Genomic DNA, 24,719 nt, shown 5'->3' with positions numbered 1-24,719 from the left:
GTACCCTGCTGGTAAGCCAACTACTCTGGGTAGAGGGAGAAGCCATATGGAGAGCCAAGCTCCCAGCTGAATGCAGCTGCACAGAAGCCATCTGGAACATTCCACTCACATCTGAGCTTTGAGCCGAATACACTTCATGAGTGATCCCAGTTGATTCCATGTACAGTAGAACAGCCCTGCTGAGCCCTAACAAAATTATTACTGATCTACAGAATTATGAACAAATAAAATAACTGTTGTTTTAAGCCACTAAGGTTCAGATGTTTTGTCTCTAAGGAATAAATAACAGAAACAACAGCAGATGCTTGATAAACATTTACTGAATAAATGAATGAGAAAAAAACCACCTGGTTAGGACACTGAATACGATGATACTTCTTGATATCTGACTTCCATTTGTGCAGTACTTCCTGGCTGAAGGTAGGCAGCCCAGGGCGAGTATATTTTAACTATAAGACAAGAAACATTTTATTATAGAAATCAAACTCCCAACCAAAATACCCCAAAAGTTTCAAACCCACCTCTTCAGGTTATATAATTCTGGAGTCCACAAGTACATTTCTATACGTAAAATAACTGTAAAGATGTGAGAACATCTATAGCTCCTGAAACTAGTAAGTATAATTAATTGTCTATCGTTAAGTTTTAGAAAAGTCTGATTTTTAACAGAGGACAAGAGACTTTCAGATATAGCACTTTATCTACAGTTAAAAAAGAGAAAAAGCTTTAGAGCATTACACAGTCAATATATTTACTAAAAAAAGAGAGAAATGGATACAAATATGCATTCATATGCAAATTCAACACAAATATATGTAGATGGCTTAAGGTTAGGATTCTATAAACAAAGTGTTCATGGAAGTATTATTTGGGTGGCACAATTTTTAATAGTTTTAATATTTTTTATTGCTTATCTGAATTTCTAATTTTTCTTCAATGATAACATGCTAATTTTTTATATTTTTTAAAATTCCAAAACAAAAAAATTAGAGGGGGAAATAAAAAAAGGAAAAAAAAAACCCTAAAGTTCAACCCAAAACAGGGATGGGAGAGAAATCAGGGAACAAAACACATAATCTTTGCTTATACTGCAAAAGTAGAATTTTTCCTATCACTTCCTTTCAGATGCTTTGACATGAGTTAAGTCTCTCCTTACAACTAAAAGTGGAGTTTCCAGAGAAGAGATGGCACCTGCAGAGACAGTTCTACAAAGTCTACCAAGGGTAATACCTATACTTCCGGCGAGTAAACAATCTTCCTGCTTCAATAATGGAAGTGTCTGAAAAGAAGCTGATTCTCTGAGATAGAAAAACAAACCAAAGTCCATAGAGACAATGGGGAAGTAAGGAAGGAAGGCAGCCCAAAGAACCCCTGGTAAACTTATGAAAGATCTCAGAGGATAGAGCTGGTTTTATTTATAAGCATTCACTTTCCTCTGAAGCTAGTGTAAATGAATCCATCTAAAATCCTTTTATGGTGATAGGGGAATATCTGTATAAACTATTATTTTTATATAACAAACTTTATTTATATAAACTATATACTATGCAGCTACAAAAAAATAATGAAGCCCAGGCATGGTAGCTCATAACAATAATCCCAGCACTTTGGGAGGCTGAGGTGGAAGGATCACCTGAGCCCACAAGTTCAAGACCAGCACAGGCAACATAGCAAGACCCATCTCTACAGAAAATTTTAAAATTTGCTGGGTGTGATGGCACACTCCTGTAGTCCCAGCTATTTGAGAAGCTAAGGCAGGAGGATCGCCTGAGCCTGGGAGTTAAAGGCTGCAGTGAGCGGTGTGATCAAACCACCGAACTCCAGTCTGGGTGACAGAGTTGAGATCCTATCTCACCAAAAAGAAAAAAAAGGAAAAGAATGAGGATGATCTCTGTGAACACATTTAGAGTGATTTTCAGGATATATAGTTCACCGTTGAACTATATATCCACACTTGAACACCACAAGTTTGAACTGCACAGGTCCACTTATACATAGGTTTTTTTTCAACCAAACACAAATCAAAAATACAATATGTGAAATCCACATATACAGAGAACCAACTTTTTTTTTTTTTTTTTTTTTTTTGAGACAGAGTCTCGCTTTCTTGCCCAGGCTAGAGTGAGTGCCGTGGCGTCAGCCTCGCTCACAGCAACCTCAGACTCCTGGGCTCAAGCAATCCTCCTGCCTCAGCCTCCCGAGTAGCTGGGACTACAGGCACGAGCCACCATGCCCGGCTGATTTTTATATTATATATATTAGTTGGCCAATTAATTTCTTTCTATTTTTATGGTAGAGACGGGGTCTCGCTCAGGTTGGTTTTGAACTCCTGACCTTGAGCAATCCGCCTGCCTCGGCCTCCCAGAGTGCTAGGATTACAGGCGTGAGCCACCGCGCCCGGCCAGAGAACCAACTTTTCATATATGCAAGTTTGGCAGGGCCAACTGTGGGACTTGAGTATGCATGGATTTTGGTATACACAGAGGTCCTAGAATCTCTTGAGTATACAGGTATTAGATTTATAGGTCCTAGATAACCTCTTGAGTGTATCAAGGAATAACTGTTAAGTGAAATAAAGCAGAGTGCAAAATGTATCGACAGTAAGAAGGAAGAGGATATATGAGAATATTCATGTATTTGATCATTCATCCCATATAAATACAAGTAGGACAGACCAGAAACTAATTAGCTATCTTCAGGGATGGACAGGAATAAAATAGAAAAGAATAATGGGAATAGAATATAATAGTAGGGATGAGGGATAATGATGCTTCTCTAAGTATACCTTTTATATAGGTTTGATTTGGAACCATGATAATGTTTCACAAACCTCCAAAATAAATGAATAGTTTCAATACGATGTAGGTAGAACCCAAAACTTAATAAATGTAACACATGAACCTATTACAAATGAGTAACACAATGAAGGGGGAGGGAAAGAAAAAACTAACCTAAGTAACTTTGGAAAATATTACTTTGACTAAATACTATAAGGCTTAAGATGAAAAGAACTATACATAAATATTACCGTCTAGTTAGAATATTTGTATGTATGTATTTTATTTATTTATTTATTTATTTATTGACAGAGTCTCACTCTATTGCCTGGGCTAGAGTGCTATGGCGTCATCATAGCTCACTGCAACCCCAAAACTCCTGAGCTCATGTGATCCTCTCACCTTGACCTCCCAGAGTGCTAGGATTACAGGCATGAGCCACCACGCCTAGCCTTAAATTTTGGGGGGTGAATGAGATTAGTAATTCTGAAACTACTTTATGTGATACTAGCATTAAGAAAATAAATAGCCGGGCGTGGTGGCTCACGCCTGTAATCCTAGCACTTTGGGAGGCCGAGGCGGGCGGATTGCTCAAGGTCAGGAGTTCGAAACCAGCCTGAGCGAGACCCCGTCTCTACCAAAAATAGAAATAAATTAATTGACCAACTAAAAATATATATACAAAAAAAAAAAAAAATTAGCCGGGCATGGTGGCGCATGCCTGTAGTCCCAGCTACTCGGGAGGCTGAGGCAGTAGGATCACTGAGCCCCGGAGATTGAGGTTGCTGTGAGCCAGGCTGATGCCACGGCACTCACTCTAGCCTGGGCAACAAAGTGAGACTCTGTCTCAAAAAAAAAAAAAAAAAAAAAAAAAAAAAAAGTTAAGAAAATAAATAAATACACTGTGGATAATGAGAGCCAGGTTTCTCACTGTTGGAGAAAGGAGTTACAAATAACGAACAAGGAAGGCTAGAATGACGCTTGTAGTGTTAGATTGGAATAGAAGATGATATGGCTTTTAATATACATCCAGATAAACAAATAAATAAATATGGACATGTACGTGTGCGTACATGAACATACATACATGTACATCCTACTTCTATCCACCAAGAAGGCACAGAAGCAATGATACTCCAGGAGCAATGAGTACAACTAGCACTCAAATCTTTGCTTCTAAATATATTCTCTACTAAAAGGAGCCAGGGTTGCTTAGAGAAATGGTTGATTCCAGGCCTAAGGCAGAGAAGTTGCAAGATAAACCTACTATCTTATGGTGCCAGAAAGTAAGAACATGCTCAAAAAATATTAGGGGCATGTCAAAAAGACACGGGAACCCACCTGAAAGAGCTCTCAATGACCAAATTTGGGCCATTTTGAGCAGCAAAATAAATAAGAATAGCACTGAATTATAACCCACAGAATATAATATATCTATGGGTCTACTGATATAAATAATAAAGGACAAGGACAGATCTTTCTCATAGTAGAACTCTAAATAATAATTGTAGAAAAAATGATAGGAACAGAAAATTACTGCCATAGTAGTAATTCTTGCAGGCAAGAAACATCAATGGATACTAATTTAAGTGGGCAGAAGTATAATAAGAAACAGCATATGTGTGTAGTCTCAATCTCCCCACAAAATATTCACTCATTTGCAAATGGTAAGATTGTAATCTTACCATAGAGATATCTGGAAGACATACCCTAACCAACTGACCAAAGTTATAACCAGTAAAAAGAAGCATCAACATCATATGTTTCCTTTCTTTTTTTCCTTTCACTATCTTTTTTTTTTTTTTTTTAATACAGAGCCTTGCTCTGTTACCCGGGCTAGAGTGCTGTGGCGTCAGCCTAGCTAACAGCAACCTCAAACTCCTGGGCTCAAGTGATCCTCCTGCCTCAGCCTCCCGAGTAGCTGGGACTACAGGCATGCGCCACCATGCCCGGCTAATTTTTTCTATATACTTTTAGTTGGCCAATTAATTTCTTTCTATTTTTAGTAGAGATGGGGTCTCGCTCTTGCTCAGGCTGGCCTCAAACTCCTGACCTTGAGCAATCCACCTGCCTTGGCCTCCCAGAGAGCTAGGATTACAGGCATGATCCACTGCACCCGGCCCTCCTTTCACTATCTCTGAAATTATGCATTGAGAGGGCTAACAATGCTTTGGTAGTATTATTTCCCAAAACATATAACCCCGTAAACTAATCCTGAGAAAACACCACACAGATCCATATTGGGGAACATTTTACAAAATAGCCAGCCAGTCCTCTTCAAAAGCATCAAGGACACAAAAGACAAAGCCAGGGAAACTATAACAGATTGGAAGACACTAGGGAGACACAGTAAGGAAATAAAACACAGGATCCTGATGGGACCCTATGGTATAGTTATGTAAGATGCTAGCATTAGGGCAACTGGTTGAAGACCCTAGGGAAACTCTACCGATTTTGCAACTGTCCTGTTAATCTACAATTATTTCAGAATTGAAAGTTTAAAAAGATATATATATTGCTTATGTATACATCAAGAAACACTGGGAAGATGCACAAGAAACTAGTAAGAATGGTTAACCATGGAAACAGGATAGAACAGGACAGGGTGGGAGTGGGATGTCTCAGTATTTATCATCACTTTGACTTGTGAACCACAAGAATATATTATCTCTTCAAAAATTAACTTTTTATGTTTAAGAAGTAATAATGCCTTTTACCCATATACTATCAAAAATATATAACTGATGATTTTAAGAAAGTGACTGCTAGAAAAGACTACCAATCTTAACAAATATTTGTTTCAAATTCTCTACCATATACTATACACAGTGAAACTTGACTGCAATATCATGATACGTATCACTGTGCGAAATCCTCATTAAATTCAATTTAGATAGCCACGTACTTTAGCCTGTACCAGAAAAAAAAATGTAGAAATAAGTCTGAAAAAAGAAAGGATGCTCTTATATACAAAAACATGATCCAACTCCTTGAACACCAGTAAGACTGATTTTTATTCAAAAAAAAAAAAAGTGTTGTTAAAAAAAGAATTTTAATTAAAAAAAAAAGTGTTGAAAACTAGGATTTGACTTTATTTTAAGACAACATTCCTCTCATATGGGTCAAAGCCCTATGCCAAATCTAAACTATTCTTCTTGATACCCTGGAGAGTAAATAGGTCCTTAGCTCTGATCTTAGTTCTTATTATATATCTTCTCAACCTGTTCCCAAGACCAGCCTGTAGTCAAATACTCCCTGTTTCCTTTTGGCTAAATAATGCTCCTCCCTGGGTGATCTATTCTAAGCCAATAGTTTCCAAATAGGTTCTGCACCCTTTAGAAGCATGCTTGGGGCCATGTAGGCAGATGATAAAAATATCAAGGAGAAGGCCAAGTAGACAAGGCTATCCCCAGTTATTCAGAGCAAATCTGTTTTGATGTTTTGTATAAGCTTTTATTTTTAAAAAAAGGGGGAGAGAGTTGTTGCTACAAAATAAATTGAAACCACTTACTTAAACTAAATATGAACTACTATAATACATATAAACTAACAAAATGGAAACCCACTGGACAAAGACTAAGCAAAAAATCTAAGCTGGGAATTCAGGTTTCCTCTGGAAGTAGGTAAGAGGGCTCCTTAAGGAACTTATAAAACAGACTGTCACTCTAAGACCTATCTGAATCCAAACACTGAAGCTGGATCAGATGTACTTTATCTCTAAGGATAAATAAGCAAAATATCATATACTTATTCTAGTACATTTACTTTTTATTAGACATAATGATTCTAAAATTAATACAAGTTTCTACCTTACCTTCCGATCATCTGGTACCAGGTCCTGAAGCACCTTCCGCTTAGGCCATTCCTTGGCCAGTTCAGCAGAGGCCAGCTCCTGCAGGTGGTATACAGCTATCTTAGCAGAACGTCTCTGAACTCGGCCCCCACTCTTTGACTCTAGGCTCATCTCCTTTAAGCACTCTGGCTGTCCTGACTCTGGAAAGAAGGAGATCTGCAAGAACGAGACACAGCATAACACAGGCCTGATAAGTGGCATCAATCAGAGGCAGTGATTAAAGGCTGTCCTTCCTGCTCTAACTATCAAAAGAGCTATTTAGTAGCTTGCTGACAACTAGCATCAAGCCCTACCATATTAATGCATATTTTACTGGTAAAACAGCTTTTTAGCAAAATAAAATCTGTTCTGTTGTAATGACTGAAAGTGGTTAAAAGTCAAGACACATTCATATGGCAAGCAATGAACCTCAACACATACTTCATACTACATATATATAAATTAACTGAAAATGGACCATAGCCCTAAATGTACAATATAAAACTATAATACTTTTAGAAGAAACCAAGAGAGAAAATTTTTGTGATCCTAGGTGTGATGGTTTTTTGATGTGTCAACTTGGCTAGGCTACAGTCATCAGTTAGTCAATCGAACATTAATCTAGGTATACATGTGCAGGTATTTTGTAAATGTAATTAAAGTCTATAATCAGTTGAGTTTAAGTAAGAAAGATGCTGCAGAGGAGGCACGAGAGATTCAAAACATGAGAGACATCTTCAAGCTGTCTCTGACATGAAGATGAAGGAAGTCACAAGCCAGGGAATACAGGTGGCCTTTAAAAACTCAAAATGACTCACAGCCTATAGCAAATAAGGAAAGGAGCTTCTACAATTGCATGGAAGTGAATTCTTTCTTCTTCTTCTTTTTTTTTTTTTTTGGAGATAGTCTTGCTCTGTCACCCCAGCTAGAGTGCAGTGCCATCATCATAGCTCACTGCAGCCTCAAACTTCTGGGCTCAAGCAATCCTCCTGCCTCAGCCTCTCAAGAAGCTGGGGCTACAGGTGCTTGCCACCACACCTGGCTATTATTTCTATTTTTAGTAGAGACAGGGTCCCATTCTTGCTTAGGCTGGTCTCAAACTCCTGTGCTCAAGCAATCCTCCTGCCTTGGCCTCCCAGAGTGCTAGGATTACAAGTGTGAGCCACTGCGCCCAGCCTGGTATTAAATTCTTGAACAATCTGAATGACTCTGGAAATGGATTCTCCTTCAGATCCTCCAAAAAGGAACAGCCCTACTGATGCTTTGATTATAGCCTGGTGAGACTCCAAGCAGTGGACTCACCTGAGCTATGCTGTATCTCAACTTCTGACCTAGAACTATGAGATAATAAACTTGTGTTGTTTTAAGCCATTTAAGTCTGTGGTGATTTACAGTAGCAATTACAACTTATACACTGGGTTAAGCAAATATTTCTTAAGTAAAACAAAACCATTATCCATAACATAAAAAATACTTAAATTGAACTTTATCAAAATTTAAAACTCTGTTCTTTGAAAAACACTATAAAAAATGATACTTCCAATGAAAAACTTGTATCTGGAATAATAAAAAACTCAGAATATATTCAATATTTAATCATAAAACAACAAAGATCCCCAAAAACCACCCCCAAAAAAATGAACAGAAGATTTGAACAGACATTTCACTAAAGAAGACATACAAATTGCCAATAAGCACATGCAAAAATGGTCAACAACATTAGTCATCATTTGTCATTAGGGAAATATAAATTTAAACCACAGTAAAATACTACTACCTACTAGAATGTGTTATACCTATTAGAATGTGTTAAAAAAAATGTAACTGACAAGGATGCAAAGCAACTGGAATACTCATACCTTGCTGATGGGAAAGCAAAATGGCACAGCCACTTTGGCAGTTTCTTATAATGTTAAACATACATTTATTGTATGACCCAACCATCCCATTCCTAAATATTTACCCAAGAGAAATTAAAACTTAAAAAACTTATTTTCAGGCCGGGCGCGGTGGCTCACGCCTGTAATCCTAGCACTCTGGGAGGCCGAGGCGGGTGGATTGCTCGAGGTCAGGAGTTCAAAACCAGCCTGAACAAGAGCGAGACCCCGTCTCTACTATAAATAGAAAGAAAATTAATTGGCCAACTAATACATACAGAAAAAATTAGCCGGGCATGGTGGCGCATGCCTGTAGTCCCAGCTACTCGGGAGGCTGAGGCAGTATGAGGCAGTAGGATCGCTTGAGCCCAGGAGTGTGAGGTTGCTGTGAGCTAGGCTGCCGCCATGGCACTCACTCTAGCCTGGGCAACAAAGTGAGACTCTGTCTCAAAAAAAAAACAAAAAAAAAAAAAAAAACTTATTTTCAGGCGGCTGCGTCGGGCTGCAGGAGAAGATGGCGGTCTCCACAGACAAATTATGAAAACAGAATATACAGCTTGAAAGTAGAATGTGGATCTAAATACCCAGAAGCTCCTCCATCAGTTAGATTTGTAACAAAAATTAATATGAATGGAATAAATAATTCCAGTGGGATGGTGGATGCAAGGAGCATACCAGTGTTAGCAAAATGGCAAAATTCATATAGCATTAAAGTTGTACTTCAAGAGCTAAGACGTCTAATGATGTCCAAAGAAAATATGAAGCTTCCACAGCCACCAGAAGGACAAACATACAACAATTAATTTTAGTGGATCTCAAACTTGTCTTAAATCAACAACCTTCTACTCATGTTAATGTCTTGATTAAATATCACAATGCAAAATACCCACACATTAAGTAAAAGAATTCCACCTGGTAAACATAACCTGGACATTTGTATTAAATAAGAATATATTTAATATATGTACACCCATTATGTTTTCAGGTAACAGGAGGAAAAATGCAGCACAATTTTTTTTCTCTTGTTAAGGCATTGTCATTTAAATATAAACCTGGAATACTCGAGACAGAATTCAGGTTTACAAGATGAAAGCATGAAGAGTTGTCAGATGGCAGTGGAAGCATGTGTGTTTTTGAAAAGTAAAAATCTCAAGAAGGAAAAACAGAACTGGCATGCGTTAATCCATCTTGCTTAGTGAAAGAGCTGCAGTTGACATTGTTTAAAGTAGCAGGTACAATGAATATTGTCACAAATTGTGTTAATTTTTGAAGCGGTGTGGGTACTGACTACTAGTAGTATCAAAAATATGTTCAGGATTGTTTTGATACCTGTATTTATAATAAAAAATGTGTGGGGGGGGTTGATGAGTTTCTGTTAAAAGCTGTTCCTGTGTGTTACATGTAACAGACATGGTAAATATTTGTTTATAGTCTTTGTTTAACAAACCACACATTTAAGTTTAAGTGAAGTCAAGAAAAAGGAAATAGGTGTACGGATATGTGATTTTGAGATTAAAGTTAGTCTTAAAATGTAAATAAAATGTGGAACGTGTGTCCTCAAAAAAAAAAAAAAACTTATTTTCATGCAAAAACCTTTATGTGAATGCTTTTTATTTGTTTGTTGGGGTTGTTTGGGGTTTTTCTTTTTTGAGACAGATCTCACTGCCACCCAGGCTGGAGTATAGTAGCATGATCATAGCTCACTGCAGCCTCAAACTCCCAGCCTTAAGCAATCCTCCCATCTAAGCCAAGGGCTGGGACTACAGGTGTGAGCCACCACACCTGGCCTATGTGAATGTTTATAGCAGCTTTATTCATAATTGCCCAAAACTAAAAACCACCCAAATGTTCAACTGGTGAATGGATAAACAACAAACTTGAAACATCCATACAATGAAATCCTAGTCAGAAATAAAAAGGAATAAATTAAGATACATGTAACACATGGATAAAGCTCAAATGCATTATGCTAAATGAAAGAAAACAGACTCAAAAGGCTACACGCTGTATGATTCCATTTATATGACATTCTGAAAAAGGCAAAACTACATGGATAGCATATAGGTCAGAAGTTGCCAGGGGCTGCAGGTGGCAGGGAAAGCTGACTACAAAGGGACACAAGGCAATTTTGGGAGGTGACAGAATTGTTCTACCGTGTTTCCTCGAAAATAAGACCTACCCATAAAATAAGCCCTAGCAGGATTTCTAAGCATTTGCGCAATATAAGCCCTACCCTGAAAATAAGACCCAGTGATCGGCGTGGCTATGCAGCGTATCTGCACAACCCATGCAATTCTTCACGGAGCGGTAAAGAAGATGAGCAGCCCTTCTCATCTGCCCCATAAGAGCTCTATTGCTCAACATGAGAGATTGGGGCCAATGGTTCTAAAGGAAATAGAGTCGCAAGAAATTCAGGATGGAATTTGGGGTTTGAAGAGTTATGATGATGTTCCAGAAGACGACGACTTAACTATATTTGAATAAATGTAAATTGTTATACCATACTTAAAAAAAAATAACACATCCCCTGAAAATAAGCCCTAGGATGTATTCTTGAGGAAAAATAAATATAAGACCCTGTCTTACTTTAGGGGAAACACAGTATGTCTTGATTGTGGTGATGGTTATGTGATCATAGATGCATGTGTCAAAAAGTCTTTTAACTATGCACTAAAATGGTAAATATTACCACATGTAAACTGTATCCTAACATAACAAACAACTCTTAAAAAAACAGGAAAGGAAATTTAGGAATGTAATTAGAAAAAAGGAAAAGAAATTTTTTTAATTAAAAAAAAATACAAAAGTTGGCCAGGCACAGTGGCTCACACCTGTAATCCCAGCACTCTGGGAGGCTGAGGTAGGAGCATCACTTGAGGGCAGGAGTTTGAGACCAGCCTGGCAACACAGAGAGACCCTGGACCCTGTCTCTATAAAAAATAAACAATAAAATAAAAATAACTTAAAAATAAATTAAAAAGTAAAGACCAGAATAATGGGAAAAGAAGAATCAGCTCGTCAGATTCCCACAAAATTTCTAGCTAAGGGGGAAATGCCTTTAAATTTAAAAATATAATATAGTTCATTTCTGCCTAGACTATACTTTGAATATACTTTTGATTTCTCTAACCTAATAATATTCAAAAGGCAGAAATAAGAGAAGAAAAAATAAAGAACAAGAAAGAGAGAACAAAAGCATTCAAAGATTAAAAGGCAATACAAATGAGGAACCGAGGATATATGGGAAGTTGTATGGTAAGCACTCTCCACAAAATATATCCCCAAACAGAGTCTAGAAAGGAATCAGTACTCACAGGCCCATGTTCTGACCTCAGGTGATACGCAAGTCCAGCCTTTGATCTATATGGTTTTCCACAGTGGTGACATTTCAGGGTCATCTTCTCCAGCTCTGCAGCACCTTTGCCACATTTTCTGACATGGTACAGATATCCCATGATGCTGGTAAAGCTACTGGAGCAACTCTGAAAACAGGAGAGAAGCCCAAACCATAATCTTACATCATTTGATATGATCCCTAAATTTCTAAATAGCCACAAAGCACTCACCACCACAAAATACAAAGAGACCCAAATATCACAAAACCTTGGTCATCCTACTATAACCAGGCATGATATTTAATAAGTTTAGATGGCATTTGATAAACTATAAGTGTGCATCTAGTCTTTGCCAGAGTTTCTTCCTTGGTCTGTGACCCAACTCTATCCCAGTATCAAATACCCAGCAATATCGAAGTTCATCACAATGAGGTTACTGGGATTCTCTTCATCACACCGAAAAAAGGATGGTAAAGAACCATCTATATTTCATGTAGCAGACTGTGGAAAAAAAAAAAAAAAAAAAAAAAAAAGAACCATCTATGAACAAAGGGAAAGTGGAGAAAAATAATTTTTGGAAGATGAGAAAGAAAAATAAAGAACTATTAATGAGTTCAAAAGACCTGGAAAGGCAGGAACCATCTATATGCCATAAGATGGCACAGAACTAGGAGATCAACAAGGGAGGAGGAGGAGAAATGGAAAAGAACAGAAAGACATTGACCTGAGACTGAGATTACAGGAAGGAGTTGCCTTCCTTGGACTCTTACCTCGCGCATGCACCTAAGCTTTCCCAGTCTCTTTAGAACTGTTCGGAGCCGTTCCCTCTCACTTGGCTCATCTATTTCATCTCCAGTTTTCAGAATGGGCTAGAAATCAAGAGAAGCAAACAAGCAGATGATTCATGGAAAAAACAGATACAAGAAAAAAAATCATGGGAGAATCAAGGATGAGATTAGCAAATGGCAATCCAAACTTCATGATGTCCATGAAGTCGAAGTTATTTGACTCCTGGCTTTCTCCATCTTCTCCTGGACAAAGGAAGTGAATATAATGAAAATAAGGTTCTGAGCTTCTATATCCCAGGAAATGAACTTTTGGGGCTAACCTAAACACACAGATACCTATGGCTCTACTGCAAAGGTTTCATTGTGCATAACTCTTCTATCAAAAGGGTCTTCTTATACCATTATAAGGTCCCAAGCCATCTGCACTGATATATCTACATTCACCTAAAAGTAAAAGACATCCAAACACCATATAGGCTTGCAAAGGACAGAAGGGACTCTTACCAAACTATTATGATTTGCCATGACATGATACTTCATCCCTGCCAGTGAACGAAGTTGTTTCCCACAATGATGACAAGTAAACATTTCCTAAAAGGAAAAAATACTGCTCAGTACTAGCCTGTTCAACAGAGAAACAGAATGTCACAAAGTCCTACTCAAGTGCTCTCATCTATGTTTCCTTTATTTCCAAAACTCAATAGTCAATGATTCTCAAAATCCCACAAGCTTGGTGTCATGTCCTAAAGGGCAAGGAGGTAAAGGCAACCCATTTTAAAAATAATAATAATTACCATTTACTGAATGCCAGCATTTGATAAGTAATGTGCTACGCACTTAGCATGTGTTACTTCTTTCTTATCCTTTCATGGACTATACAAGGTATTTATTATATTTTCTCCATTTAACAAATGAGGAAACCCAGGTGCACACATAGAAAGCTAAATGCCACACTAGTATATAGCTAAGAGAGGATTCAAATCCAAGTCTATCAGATCCAGAGCCTACATTTCCTCTATTACCCAATGTTGCCTCTTATCTACTATAAACGGCATATCTATCACAACACCAGAGGTTTAAAGTTGGGATAAAAAATCCTAACAATTGCAAAACGCCATAAAATATCTAACCTGTTTGCAGTTTTCCATGTGTTTCTTTAAACCCTCTATGGTCTTCCTCCCCACTGCCTGGCAGGTAGGGCAGGAGACACTGCCTTTATCCACGATTTCTAAGTACCACTGCTCCTCCAAACTGCCTATGAAGGAGAAAAAGGAACACTTTGTGATCTGTAGTATTCTCCAGAAACAAAAAGCATAATCCCACAATTTAGGAAAAGTATAATAAAATTTTATTTCCCTTTCCTGGTAGACAATAATAAAGAGACTCTTGCTGGGTATAACTTTCTGAAAATAATTTTTTTTTTTTTAGACAGTGAGGAGTTTCTGAAACTCCTACTCATTTTCCTATGATAAAAATCATCTTAGAACCACTCCAAAGCCCAGTGGCTTAAAGAATTAAGCAATATTTTTTTATAGCAGGATATAACAATGGGATACTGAGATATGTAATAGCCAATTTGCTGAGTGTTTGTGTGCCTGAAACTAAATGTTTTTATCCCATTTAATTTTCACAACAATTCTGACTGACTTTATTATCCCTATTTATAGAAAGGAAACTGAGGCTTGGGAACAATAAATAAACTGAGGTAGGTCAGAAAGGTAATGAAGAGCCAAAAGTTACGCAAAGATCTGCCTGACCTCCAAACCTAGGCCCTTAATAACTATCTCCTTGAAAAAATGCTTCGTGCATCATTCCTACACAAACAACAACAAAAAAATCAGTGTGAAAACTACGTCCCACAAAGCTTCCAACAGAAAGCATACCTGCTGCATAAACTGGTGGTTCCTTCCGAATACGACGAGCCTGGGATTTGGGATTGGGCTGAGTTTTAGGCCGTTGCTTCCTCCCTGACGCAAGACAGAAACTTGAAGCCCAGCATATCACCTTTGCTAACCCCTCTCTAGACCAAAATCCCTCCCCTTCTCTTCTTTTTTTTTTTTTTTTTGAGACAGAGTCACCCTTTGTTGTCCAGGCTAGAGTGAGTGCCATGGCATCAGCCTAGCTCACAGCAACCTCTAACTCCTGGGCTCGAGCAATCCTGCTGCCTCAGCCTCTCAAGTAGCTGGGACTATAGGCATGCACCACCATGCCTGGCTAATTGTTTTTATATATTAGTTGGCCAATTAATTTCTTTCTATTTTTAGTAGAGATGGGGTCTCGCTCTTGTTCAGGCTGGTTTCAAACTCCTGACCTCGAGCAATCTGCCTGTCTTGGCCTCCCAGAGTGCTAGGATTACAGGCGTGAGCCACCGCGCCTGGCCCTCCCCATCTCTTCAACACCCTATGCCCCACTCCATTAACCAACTGACTCCCTTAAGTCATGACAGGGTAATATAAGGAAGGATGGAGGCTGTTCCCTCCCAAAAATTTCCAAGGGCTCAAAAGTCATTCAAGGCTCAAAACTAAGGTCTCTTTCCTATTAACCCTCAAAGAATAAAGGCCAGTCACCCAAAAGAAATAGCAAAGTTATTGCCTTACCATAAAGCTTATGCTTCTTCTGAGGAAATTCTCGGTAGTCTTCATCTTCTTCCTGCCTGGGTTTCCTTTTTCCTTTGGTTGATACTCCACCTGACCCTGAAATAGCACACAAAAACAGAACAAAAACTGAGTACAGTTTGTAAATGAACATCAGGCCTGCCTTCAAAACATCATTCACAAGACCATCAATGAAATAGGCCTCACAGAAGTGTTCCTGACATTTTTAGGGAAGTTGGTGTAATTTCTCATTAACTGACCCAATAATCCCTTTTCCTTTAGTATTATTCTCCATCCTGAATCATCAATTGCTCCCCATAAATAATAAGTGCCTTTAGGCAATGTGTTTTGCTTAATTGGGATTTGGGGCTAACACTGATGCAGAAGAATTGCTCAAGATAGAGGGCTACCAGGGATTCTTGACACTATGACCATCTAGAATATTCTATCCTGCATAATGTTTACACCTAAATCCTCAACACAGGATTGAACTAGAAAAAGGGGAAAGGCGTTCAAATCCTATGAAAAGGAAAGGCTGAGGCTGAATATAACCTAGAGGAATAAGATCAGCAGAATTTCACTCTATTAGTGAAGCTAACAGCATGCAATAGCCTAACACCTTAAAGTTTTTTTAATTACTAATGAGAAACACCTATGTGGCATTTAATACTCTTAGAGCCATTTACAACACTACCTCAAAATATAACTTTAGAGAGTGCTCTGTCTTTGAAATAAGACACTGATACTAATACCTTCAACATGAGAAGTAGCAGCTGGCTTGATCCTTCTCATCTTCATCCAGTAGGTAGATTTTCGGAAGGATGCTGGAAAATCACTCACTGGTTCACATGAGGAGGCAGATGATGAGCCACTTAAGGAGTCATCATGAGGGATAGTATACTGGAAACTATTATCCTTTATGGAGCACTGGGTCCTGCTACTAATACAACACAAAGATACATACCACAAAGGAGAGTCTGCAGCAAAATTCCTATTAATTCTTTTATATCATAACAAGATAACCAAGTTGGTTACTTGTGCAAAAAACTAAGAAGCTTGATATAAAAACAGAATGTAGGTTGTAGTCTCGTAATAATTATAATGGTTGATCTAACAATATGTGCAATTATTATACTACACTATAATCAGAAAGAGTAAGCAGTCCATATAAATGATCACTTTGCAGCCCTAGCAGGCATCACTTCCTAGATTTATTTAAGAAAAGTAGGCAAAGTAATAGGGTGTTCTATAACCCTTCAGAAGATCCCCTGGATTTGTACCCAGGTATGTCCAAGCGTTCCTAGTTCTTTGACAGAGGGACACTAACTAAAGGGTATCTCTGTGTATAGAAAAGAGAAGAATAATGTAAAGGTTCTAATCTGATCCATCTTCCTTCTCCATAAACCCTGAAGTCAGCGCTGCCCTATTTTGCTTAGGCAACATGATACTTAGCTTTCATAGCTAAAGGAAGGATGGTATCTTGTCTGAATCAAACTGGCCAAAGACTTCCAGTATACAGGTGGATCCAGATTCCAAAATACAGTATCAGTTAGTATGTCAGTTAACAAATATTACTGAGTAACTACAAAGGATCAGACATTCTTTTAGGTGGCTCAAGATGTGGCAGAGCAGCAATTCTCAAAGTGTGGGCAAAGGACTCTTAGGACCTCCCTTTTCCAACTAAATATTATTATCTATATGAGGCCTACTTTAGATTTACAGTTTAGAAAGACCTCTCTGGCTGCTGTATAGATGATGGCCCATGGGGGAAAGAGTAAACAAAAAGAGAAGAGTTAGCTTGTTGCAATAGTATGGATAAAAATGATGCCGGCTTAAAGTAAGGTTTTATTGCAGAGATGATGAGTTGGCAGATTCAAGAGAACACTTCACAGGTAGAGCTGATAAGAATTACATATAGAGGTTTTTTGTGACAGCAGAGAGACATGACACAGGTGACTACCTCTAGAAAATATATAAGTAAAATGTCAGATGCCTATGTATGAAACACTATGTAGTTGTAGAAGCAATGAACCAATTTCACAAATAAACATGAACATAACTAAAAAGCATACGGTTGAATGAAAAAGAAACAGAACAGGATCTCTAGTACAATGTCATTTCAGTAAATTAAAAACAAATACACATGTACACTCTGGGAGGCCGAGGCGGGAGGATTGTTTGAGCTCAGGAGTTCGAAACCAGCCTGCAAGAGCGAGACCCCATCTCTACTAAAATTAGAAAAAATTAGCCGGGCATGGTGGCACATGCCAGTAGTCCCAGCTACTCGGCAGCCTGAGGCAGAAGGATCGTTTGAGCCCAGGAGTTTGAGGTTGCTGTGAACTAGAATGATGCCACAGCACTCTAGCCCAGGCAACAGAGCAAGACTCTGTCTCAAAAAAAAAAAAAATACACATGTAAAGCAGCTTATTTTACTTATTTTAAAAGGATTCATATATATATATAGTTTTTTATTTCAAAATATTAAGGGGGTACAAATGTTTTTGTTACATGGATAGCTTTTATTTATAATGCTTAAGTCAGGGCTACAAGTGTGTCAATCACCCAAATAGTGTTCATTGTACCTGCTAGGTGGGTTTTTACCCCTCCCCTTCTCCCCCTTCCTCCCTTCTTGATTTCCAATGATTTTTACTTCTTTCTGTGCTCATGTGTACCCATCAGTTAATTTCAAGTTAATAGTGAGTACATGTGGTGATTGTTTTTCCATTCTTGAGATACTTCACTTAGGAGTAATGGTCTCCAGTTCCATCCAAATTGCTGCAAAAGACATTCATTTCTTTTCAGGTTGAAGGATTTACATATATTTAAGGATACACATCACACTTGTTAATATGGTTTCCTCTGAGAGGGAGGGGATGGAAATGGGGATAGGTTAACATAAGAGTCTAATGCTCAAAGAAAGATGATTTTCAGCTCTTGGCACATGAAGTCCAATATTACATATTTAATATAGAGAAGCCCTGGTTCTGGTGTGGTGGTATAATTGCCACTATAGCCCATCCCTCCTGCTGATTATAACTAAAAACTCTGGACTCTAGCCCATCCCTCCTGCTGATTATAACTAAAAACTCTGGACTCTGTAAACAAAAGCAGGTGGATTATGCAGGGAAGTCAAAACTGGGAGAAGTGACCCACATGGAGTGAATTTCCCAGCTATGCTTTTCTCCCTCACATGTGGCGTTGCAACAAGGGTGAGCCCCTCTTGCAGAGCAGCATGGGTGGCCTAAATTCCAACAGAAATCCCCTCTTTCTATCCAAAGAGATCAAGAAAAGGGATCTCTGTGGGCCAGAGAGTATGGAGAAATCCTATAGAGGAGACAAGCAAAGAAAGGGATCCCATAATTCAGTGTATGAATTCACACAACTCACAGCTTCATCTGAGCTACGTATGTGTGGCACATACCCAAACCAGCCTCGCAAAAACTTTGAAAACTAAAATGAGATTTGAACTAATGTGACCCAAACCAACGAAATCTTAGAGAACTGAAATAAGATTTGAAACACCTGCAGAAGTCTCAGACTAGGCCCTGAGCTATTCATGTATGGAACAACCCAAATCATCATAGCAAAGACATATAGAAATGAAATTTTAACAAATGCCCCCATAAGGCAAGATGGAACTTACAGTCTAAACCTGAAGCAAGGTTACCTGCTAAAACAAAAACAGCAACATTCCCCAGAAGATTATAATAGGACCCCAAATCTATATAAATAATATTCACAATGTTGAGCATAAATTCCAAAATTATGCAACACACAAAGAACCAGGAAAATGTGAGCAATTCTCAAAGAACAGGTGATTAAAAGAAGATCAACTCCAAGATGACCCAGATATTGGAACTATCAAACACTTTCAATATGTAAATGAAATATTTTCTTATAAAGGAAAACACAGGCCGGGCGGGGTGGCTCACGCCTGTAATCCTAGCACTCTGGGAGGCCGAAGCGGGCGGATCTGATCCGTTGAGCTCAGGAGTTTGAGACCAGCCTGAGCAAGAGTGAAACCCCATCTCTACTAAAAATAGAAAGAAATTAGGCCGGGCGCAGTGGCTCACGCCTGTAATCCTAGCACTCTGGGAGGCTGAGGTGGGAGGATCGCTCCAGGTCAGGAGTTCGAAACAAGCCTGAGCAAGAGCAAGACCCTGTCTCTACTAAAAATAGAAAGAAATTAATTGGCCATCTAAAAATATACATAGAAAAAATTAGCCGGGCATGGTGGTGCATGCCGGTAGTCCCAGTTTCTCGGGAGGCTGAGGCAGGAGGATCACTTGAGCCCAGGAGTTTGAGGTTGCTGTGAGTGAGGCTGACACCACGGCACTCTAGCCCGGGCAACAGAGTGAGACTCTGTCTCAAAAAAAAAAATAAGAAAGAAATTAGCCAGACAACTAAAAATATATAGAAAAAAATTAGCCAGGCATGGTGGTGCATGCCTGTAGTCCCAGCTACTCAATTAGGAAAGCTGAGGCAGCAGGATCACTTGAGCCCAGGAGTCTGAGGTTGCCGTGAGCTAGGCTGACGCCACAGCACTCACTCTAGCCTGGGCTGTCTCAAAAAAAAAAAAAAAAGGAAAACACACATGAAATGAAGGAAAAGGTAGGAATTTTACCTACAGAGAAACAGAAACCATAAAAAATAAATAAATAAATGAAACTATCTACAGAGAAACAGAAACAATGAAAAATACAATATCTGAAATAAAAACTCATTGGATAAATTCAGTAAGAGAATGGAGATGACAGAGGAAAGAGTTTGTGAAAGTTTGTGAACACAGATCAACAGAAATGATCCAATCTGAAGAACAAAGAGGAAAAAAAGACTGAAAAACAGTCAACAGAGTCCCAATAACCTGTGGGTTAATAACAAAAGTTCTACCTTAAGTGTATTTATAATCCCAGATGCAGAAGAGAAAGATACTGAGGCAGAAAAATACATTTTAAAAACATAATGAAAGAGAATCTCCCAAATTTGGTGAAAGACTTAAATTTACAAATTCAAGAAGCTCAACAAACACCAAATAGTATGATAACTCAAAGAAAAACATACCTAGATACATATTAATGAAACTATTCAAAGCCAAGGATTTTTTTTTAATCTAGAAAGCTTCAGAAAAGTGACATATTACATTATAGGGAATAATGATTTAAATGACCATGGATTTCTCAACAGAAACCAAGGAGATCAGAAGACAATACAACAATATCTTTAAAATCCTGAGAGAAAAGATCTGTCATTTCGGAATTCTATATTCAATGAAAATATACTCAGTAATGTTTCTTCAGATGAAAAGAAACTAATGAAAATTCATTGTTAGCAGATCTGCTCTATAAGAAATGCTAAAGAAAAATGGCACCAGAGAGAAACTTGGAAGTTTAAGAATGAAGAAAGAGCAACAGATATGGTAAATAGCTAGGTAAATACATTTAAAAAAAACTTAAAGTAAAATTTTAACATTATCTGGGTAGAATTTTCAGTATATGTAATATAAATACATATGACAACTATAACATAATGGTCAGAGGGCAAGAGGTTAAGGGAATCTATATGGCTACAAGGTTCTACATTTAAGCAAAGTGATAAAATATTAATTCTAAGTAGACTATGAAAGGATAGGCATACATAATGTAATTCCTAGAGGAATCACTAAAAAAAAAAAAATTACAAAGCGATATATCCCAAAACCAAATACACAAATTAAAATGGAACACTAAAATCCTAGCACTCTGGGAGGCTGAGGCGGGCGGATTGCTCGAGGTCAGGAGTTCGAAACCAGCCTGAGCAAGAGCAAGACCCCGTCTCTACTATAAATAGAAAGAAATTAACTGGCCAACTAATATATATAGAAAATTAGCTGGGCATGGTGGCACACGCCTGTAGTCCCAGCTACTTGGGAGGCTGAGGCAGAAGGATTGCTTGAGCCCAGGAGTTTGAGGTTGCTGTGAGCTAGGCTGACGCCACGGCACTCACTCTAGCCTGGTCAACAAGCGAGACTCTGTCTCAAAAAAAAAAAAAAATGGAACACTAAGCATTCAAATAATCCAAAAGGAGGAACAAAAAACAGGATAAAGAAAGAACAAATAATAAAAGGGTACACTTAAATCCAACCATATCAATAGTTAATTTAAATATTTATGGTCTAAATGCTACAGTTAAAAGTCAGAGATTAGGCCGGGCGCGGTGGCTCACGCCTGTAATCCTAGCTCTTGGGAGGCCGAGGCGGGCGGATTGCTCAAGGTCAGGAGTTCAAAACCAGCCTGAGCAAGAGCGAGACCCCGTCTCTACTATAAATAGAAAGAAATTAATTGGCCAACTGATATATATATAAAAAAAAATTAGCCGGGCATGGTGGCGCATGCCTGTAGTCCCAGCTACTCGGGAGGCTGAGGCAGAAGGATCGCTCGAGCCCAGGAGTTTGAGGTTGCTGTGAGCTAGGCTGACGCCACGGCACTCACTCTAGCCTGGACAACAAACCGAGACTCTGTCTCAAAAAAAAAAAAAAAAAAAAGTCAGAGATTGACAGAGTGAATTAAAAACGCAGTACCCTACTATATGCTACCTACAAGAGGCACATTCTAAAGACATATATAAACTGTAAGTAAATGGATGATGCAATCAGAAAACATAAGAAGGCTAGAGTGACTATTTTAATATCAGATACAAGCGACTTCAAGACAAAGAGTAATTATTACAGAACATGTTCTTACAAAAGAAAAAAAAAAAAAAGACAAAGAGTATTGCCAGAGATAAAGAGAGACACTTCATAATGACAAAAGTGTCAAATCATCAGGAAGACATTATTATCTGTTGTGTGTACCTAACAATAGAGCCTCAAAAGCAAAAACTGACAGAATTAAAGGGGAAAACAATTTCACAAAGTTAGTAGAAAATTTTAAGACCTCTCTTTCTCAACAATTGATAAAACTAGACAAACATTCAATAAAGACATAAATAATGTGAACTACACTATTAGCCTCTTTGCTTTAGTTAAGTTGGTATTTATAGAATACCAACTTGTATAGTTGGTATTTATAGAATACCACCACCACAACTGCAAGATATACATTCTTTTCTAGTGCACATTGTGCATTTACTAAGATAGATCATCTACTGGACCATAAACTTTAAACTTTTATTGAAAGGATGAAAATCTCACAGTATATTCTCTGACTATATTAGAATCAAATTAGAAATCAACAATAGTAAGATATATAAAAACGAAAACACAGACAAAGGTCTTTCTCCACTCCTGGAGACTGACCCGTTCTACTCTCTCTGGAACATATTAGCCAAAAAAAAAACAAACACAGACAAAACCCAAATATCTACAAATTAAATAATCTACTTCTACATAATTCCTGGGTCAAAAATGATGTCACAAAGGAAATTTGAAAATATTTTGAACTGAATAACAACAAAAATATACATATCAAAATTTGAAGAATGCGAGGCGGGCAGATTGCTGGAGGTCAGGAGTTCGAAACCAGCCTGAGCAAGAGCGAGACCCCGTCTCTACTATAAATAGAAAGAAATTAATTGGCCAACTAAAAATATATATACAAAAAATTAGCCGGGCATGGTGGCGCATGCCTCTAGTCCCAGCTATTCAGGAGGCTGAGGCAGTAGGACCATTTGAGCCCAGGAGACTGAGGTTGCTGTGAGCTAGGCTGACACCATGGCACTCACTCTAGCCTGGGCAACAAAGTGAGACTCAGTCTCAAAAAAAAAATAAAATTTGAAGAATGCAACAAAGCAGTACTTAGAAACAAATTTAAAGCTCAAAATGCTTATGTCAGAAAAGAACTAAAATCACTGACTTAAGATTTTATCATAAAATACCTTAAAAGGAAGAGCAAAATAAACCAAAGAGGAAAAGGTAGGAGAAATTCATGAACTAGAAAACAGACTAGAGGAAATGTGGTTCTTTGAAATGATCACAAAATCAACAACCCAGCAGCTAGATTGATCAAGAGAAAAAAGAGGCTAGGCGTGGTGGCTCACATTTATACTCCTAGCACTCTAGGAGGCCGAGGCAGGAGGATCATTTGAGCTCAGGAGTCCAAAACCAGCCTGAGCAAGAGCAAGATCCTGTCTCTACTAAAAATAGAAATAAATTAATTGGTCAACTAAAAATATATAGAAAAAATTAGCCAGGCATGGTGGTGCATGCCTGTAGTCCCAGCTACTTGGAAGGCTGAGGCAGTAGGATCACTTGAGCCCAGGAGCTTGAGTTGCTGTGAGCTAGGCTGACGCCATGGCACTCACTCTAGCCTGGGCAACAAAGTGAGACTCTGTCTCAAAAAAAAAAAAAAAGAAAGAAAAAAGATACCACAAATAACCAATATCAGAAATGAAAGATGGATTATCACAGATCATACAGATATTAAATTAATAAGAATATTTGAATAACTTTATGCCAATAAATTGATAAATTAAGATGAGCAAATATCTTTAAAAATACAACTTACCAAAACTGATATAAGAATAAACTGGAAATCTAAATAGCCCTATATCTATTTAAAAAATTGAATTTATCAAATCCTTCCCCAAAATAAAACTCCAGGCCCAGATAGTTTCACTATTGAATGCCACTGGCAATAAGGTTTTTTGGGTTTTTTTGAGACAGAGTCTCACTTTGTTGCCCAGGCTAGAGTGAGTGCCATGGCGTCAGCCTAGCTCACAGCAACCTCAAACTCCTGGGCTCAAGCAATCCTTCTGCCTCAGCCTCCCGAGTAGCTGGGACTACAGGCATGGGCCACCATGTCCGGCTCCTGGCTCATTTTTTCTATATTTATTAATTGGCCAATTAATTTCTTTCTATTTATAGTAGAGACGGGTCTCGCTTTTGCTCAGGCTGGTTTCGAACCCCTGACCTTGAGCAATCCGCCTGCCTAGGCCTCCCAGAGTGCTAGGATTACAGGCGTGAGCCATGGCACCCCGCTGGCAATAAGGTTTTAAAAAAGGAAAAAAGATCAAAAGGAACAAAGTAAAACTCTCCCTACTTGCAGATTATATGATTGCTTACAAAGAAAATCCCAAGGAATCTACAAAACAATCACTAGAACTAATAAATGAATATAGCAAAGTGGCAGGATACAAGGTTAACATACAAAAGTCAACTGTATTCTTATATACCAGCAAGAAGCAACTAGGAAATCATTTACAATAACATCAAAGTAACATAAAATACATAGGAACACAACACATTCGAGACTTTTATAGTGAAAACTACAACACAATGCTGAGAGAAATCAAGAAGACCTAAATAAATAGAATATAGCATGTTCATAAATCAGAAAATTCAATATGATTAAAATAATAATTTTCCCCAAATGGATCTATACATGCAATACTATACCAATGAATACTAAGCATCCTTTTTATAGATATTTACAAAACAATTCTAGAATTTATATAAAAATGGAAAGAAGCTAAAATAACCAAAATAATTCTAAAAAAGAACAACAAAGTTAGAGGACGTAACCTATCTGATTTCAATACTCC

At 38.1% G+C, this 24,719-nt stretch overlaps 1 protein-coding gene and 1 pseudogene across 5 annotated transcripts in view; one reads left to right on the top strand and one right to left on the bottom strand.

Annotated features, from left to right (window-relative positions):
• ZNF512 (zinc finger protein 512) overlaps nt 1–24,719 on the bottom strand; it is a 40,318-nt gene that overhangs the window by 10,588 nt on the left and 5,011 nt on the right. For 4 of the 5 annotated variants that reach the window (XR_001160207.3, XM_012788292.2, XM_012788296.2 and 1 more), the window contains 9 exons: nt 15,956–16,143; nt 15,207–15,302; nt 14,493–14,576; nt 13,740–13,864; nt 13,114–13,200; nt 12,592–12,690; nt 11,801–11,968; nt 6,592–6,786; nt 348–449 (listed from right to left, as the gene is read on the bottom strand). Coding sequence is in view for 4 of the 5 variants with exons in the window: in XM_012788292.2 (XP_012643746.2) it covers nt 348–449; nt 6,592–6,786; nt 11,801–11,968; nt 12,592–12,690; nt 13,114–13,200; nt 13,740–13,864; nt 14,493–14,576; nt 15,207–15,302; nt 15,956–16,143 (1,144 nt within the window). In the remaining variant the exon portion in view is untranslated. The remainder of the gene's footprint in view (nt 1–347; nt 450–6,591; nt 6,787–11,800; nt 11,969–12,591; nt 12,691–13,113; nt 13,201–13,739; nt 13,865–14,492; nt 14,577–15,206; nt 15,303–15,955; nt 16,144–24,719) is intronic. The other variant, XM_012788294.3, reaches the window with a different exon arrangement.
• LOC142869999 (ubiquitin-conjugating enzyme E2 variant 2 pseudogene) lies at nt 7,363–9,400 on the top strand (annotated as a pseudogene).

This window comes from Microcebus murinus, chromosome 3, assembly GCF_040939455.1.
Source record: "Microcebus murinus isolate Inina chromosome 3, M.murinus_Inina_mat1.0, whole genome shotgun sequence".
NCBI classification, from domain to species: domain Eukaryota; kingdom Metazoa; phylum Chordata; class Mammalia; order Primates; family Cheirogaleidae; genus Microcebus; species Microcebus murinus.
Note: the sequence above shows the minus strand (reverse complement) of the source record. Positions and strands in the feature narration are given on the sequence as shown.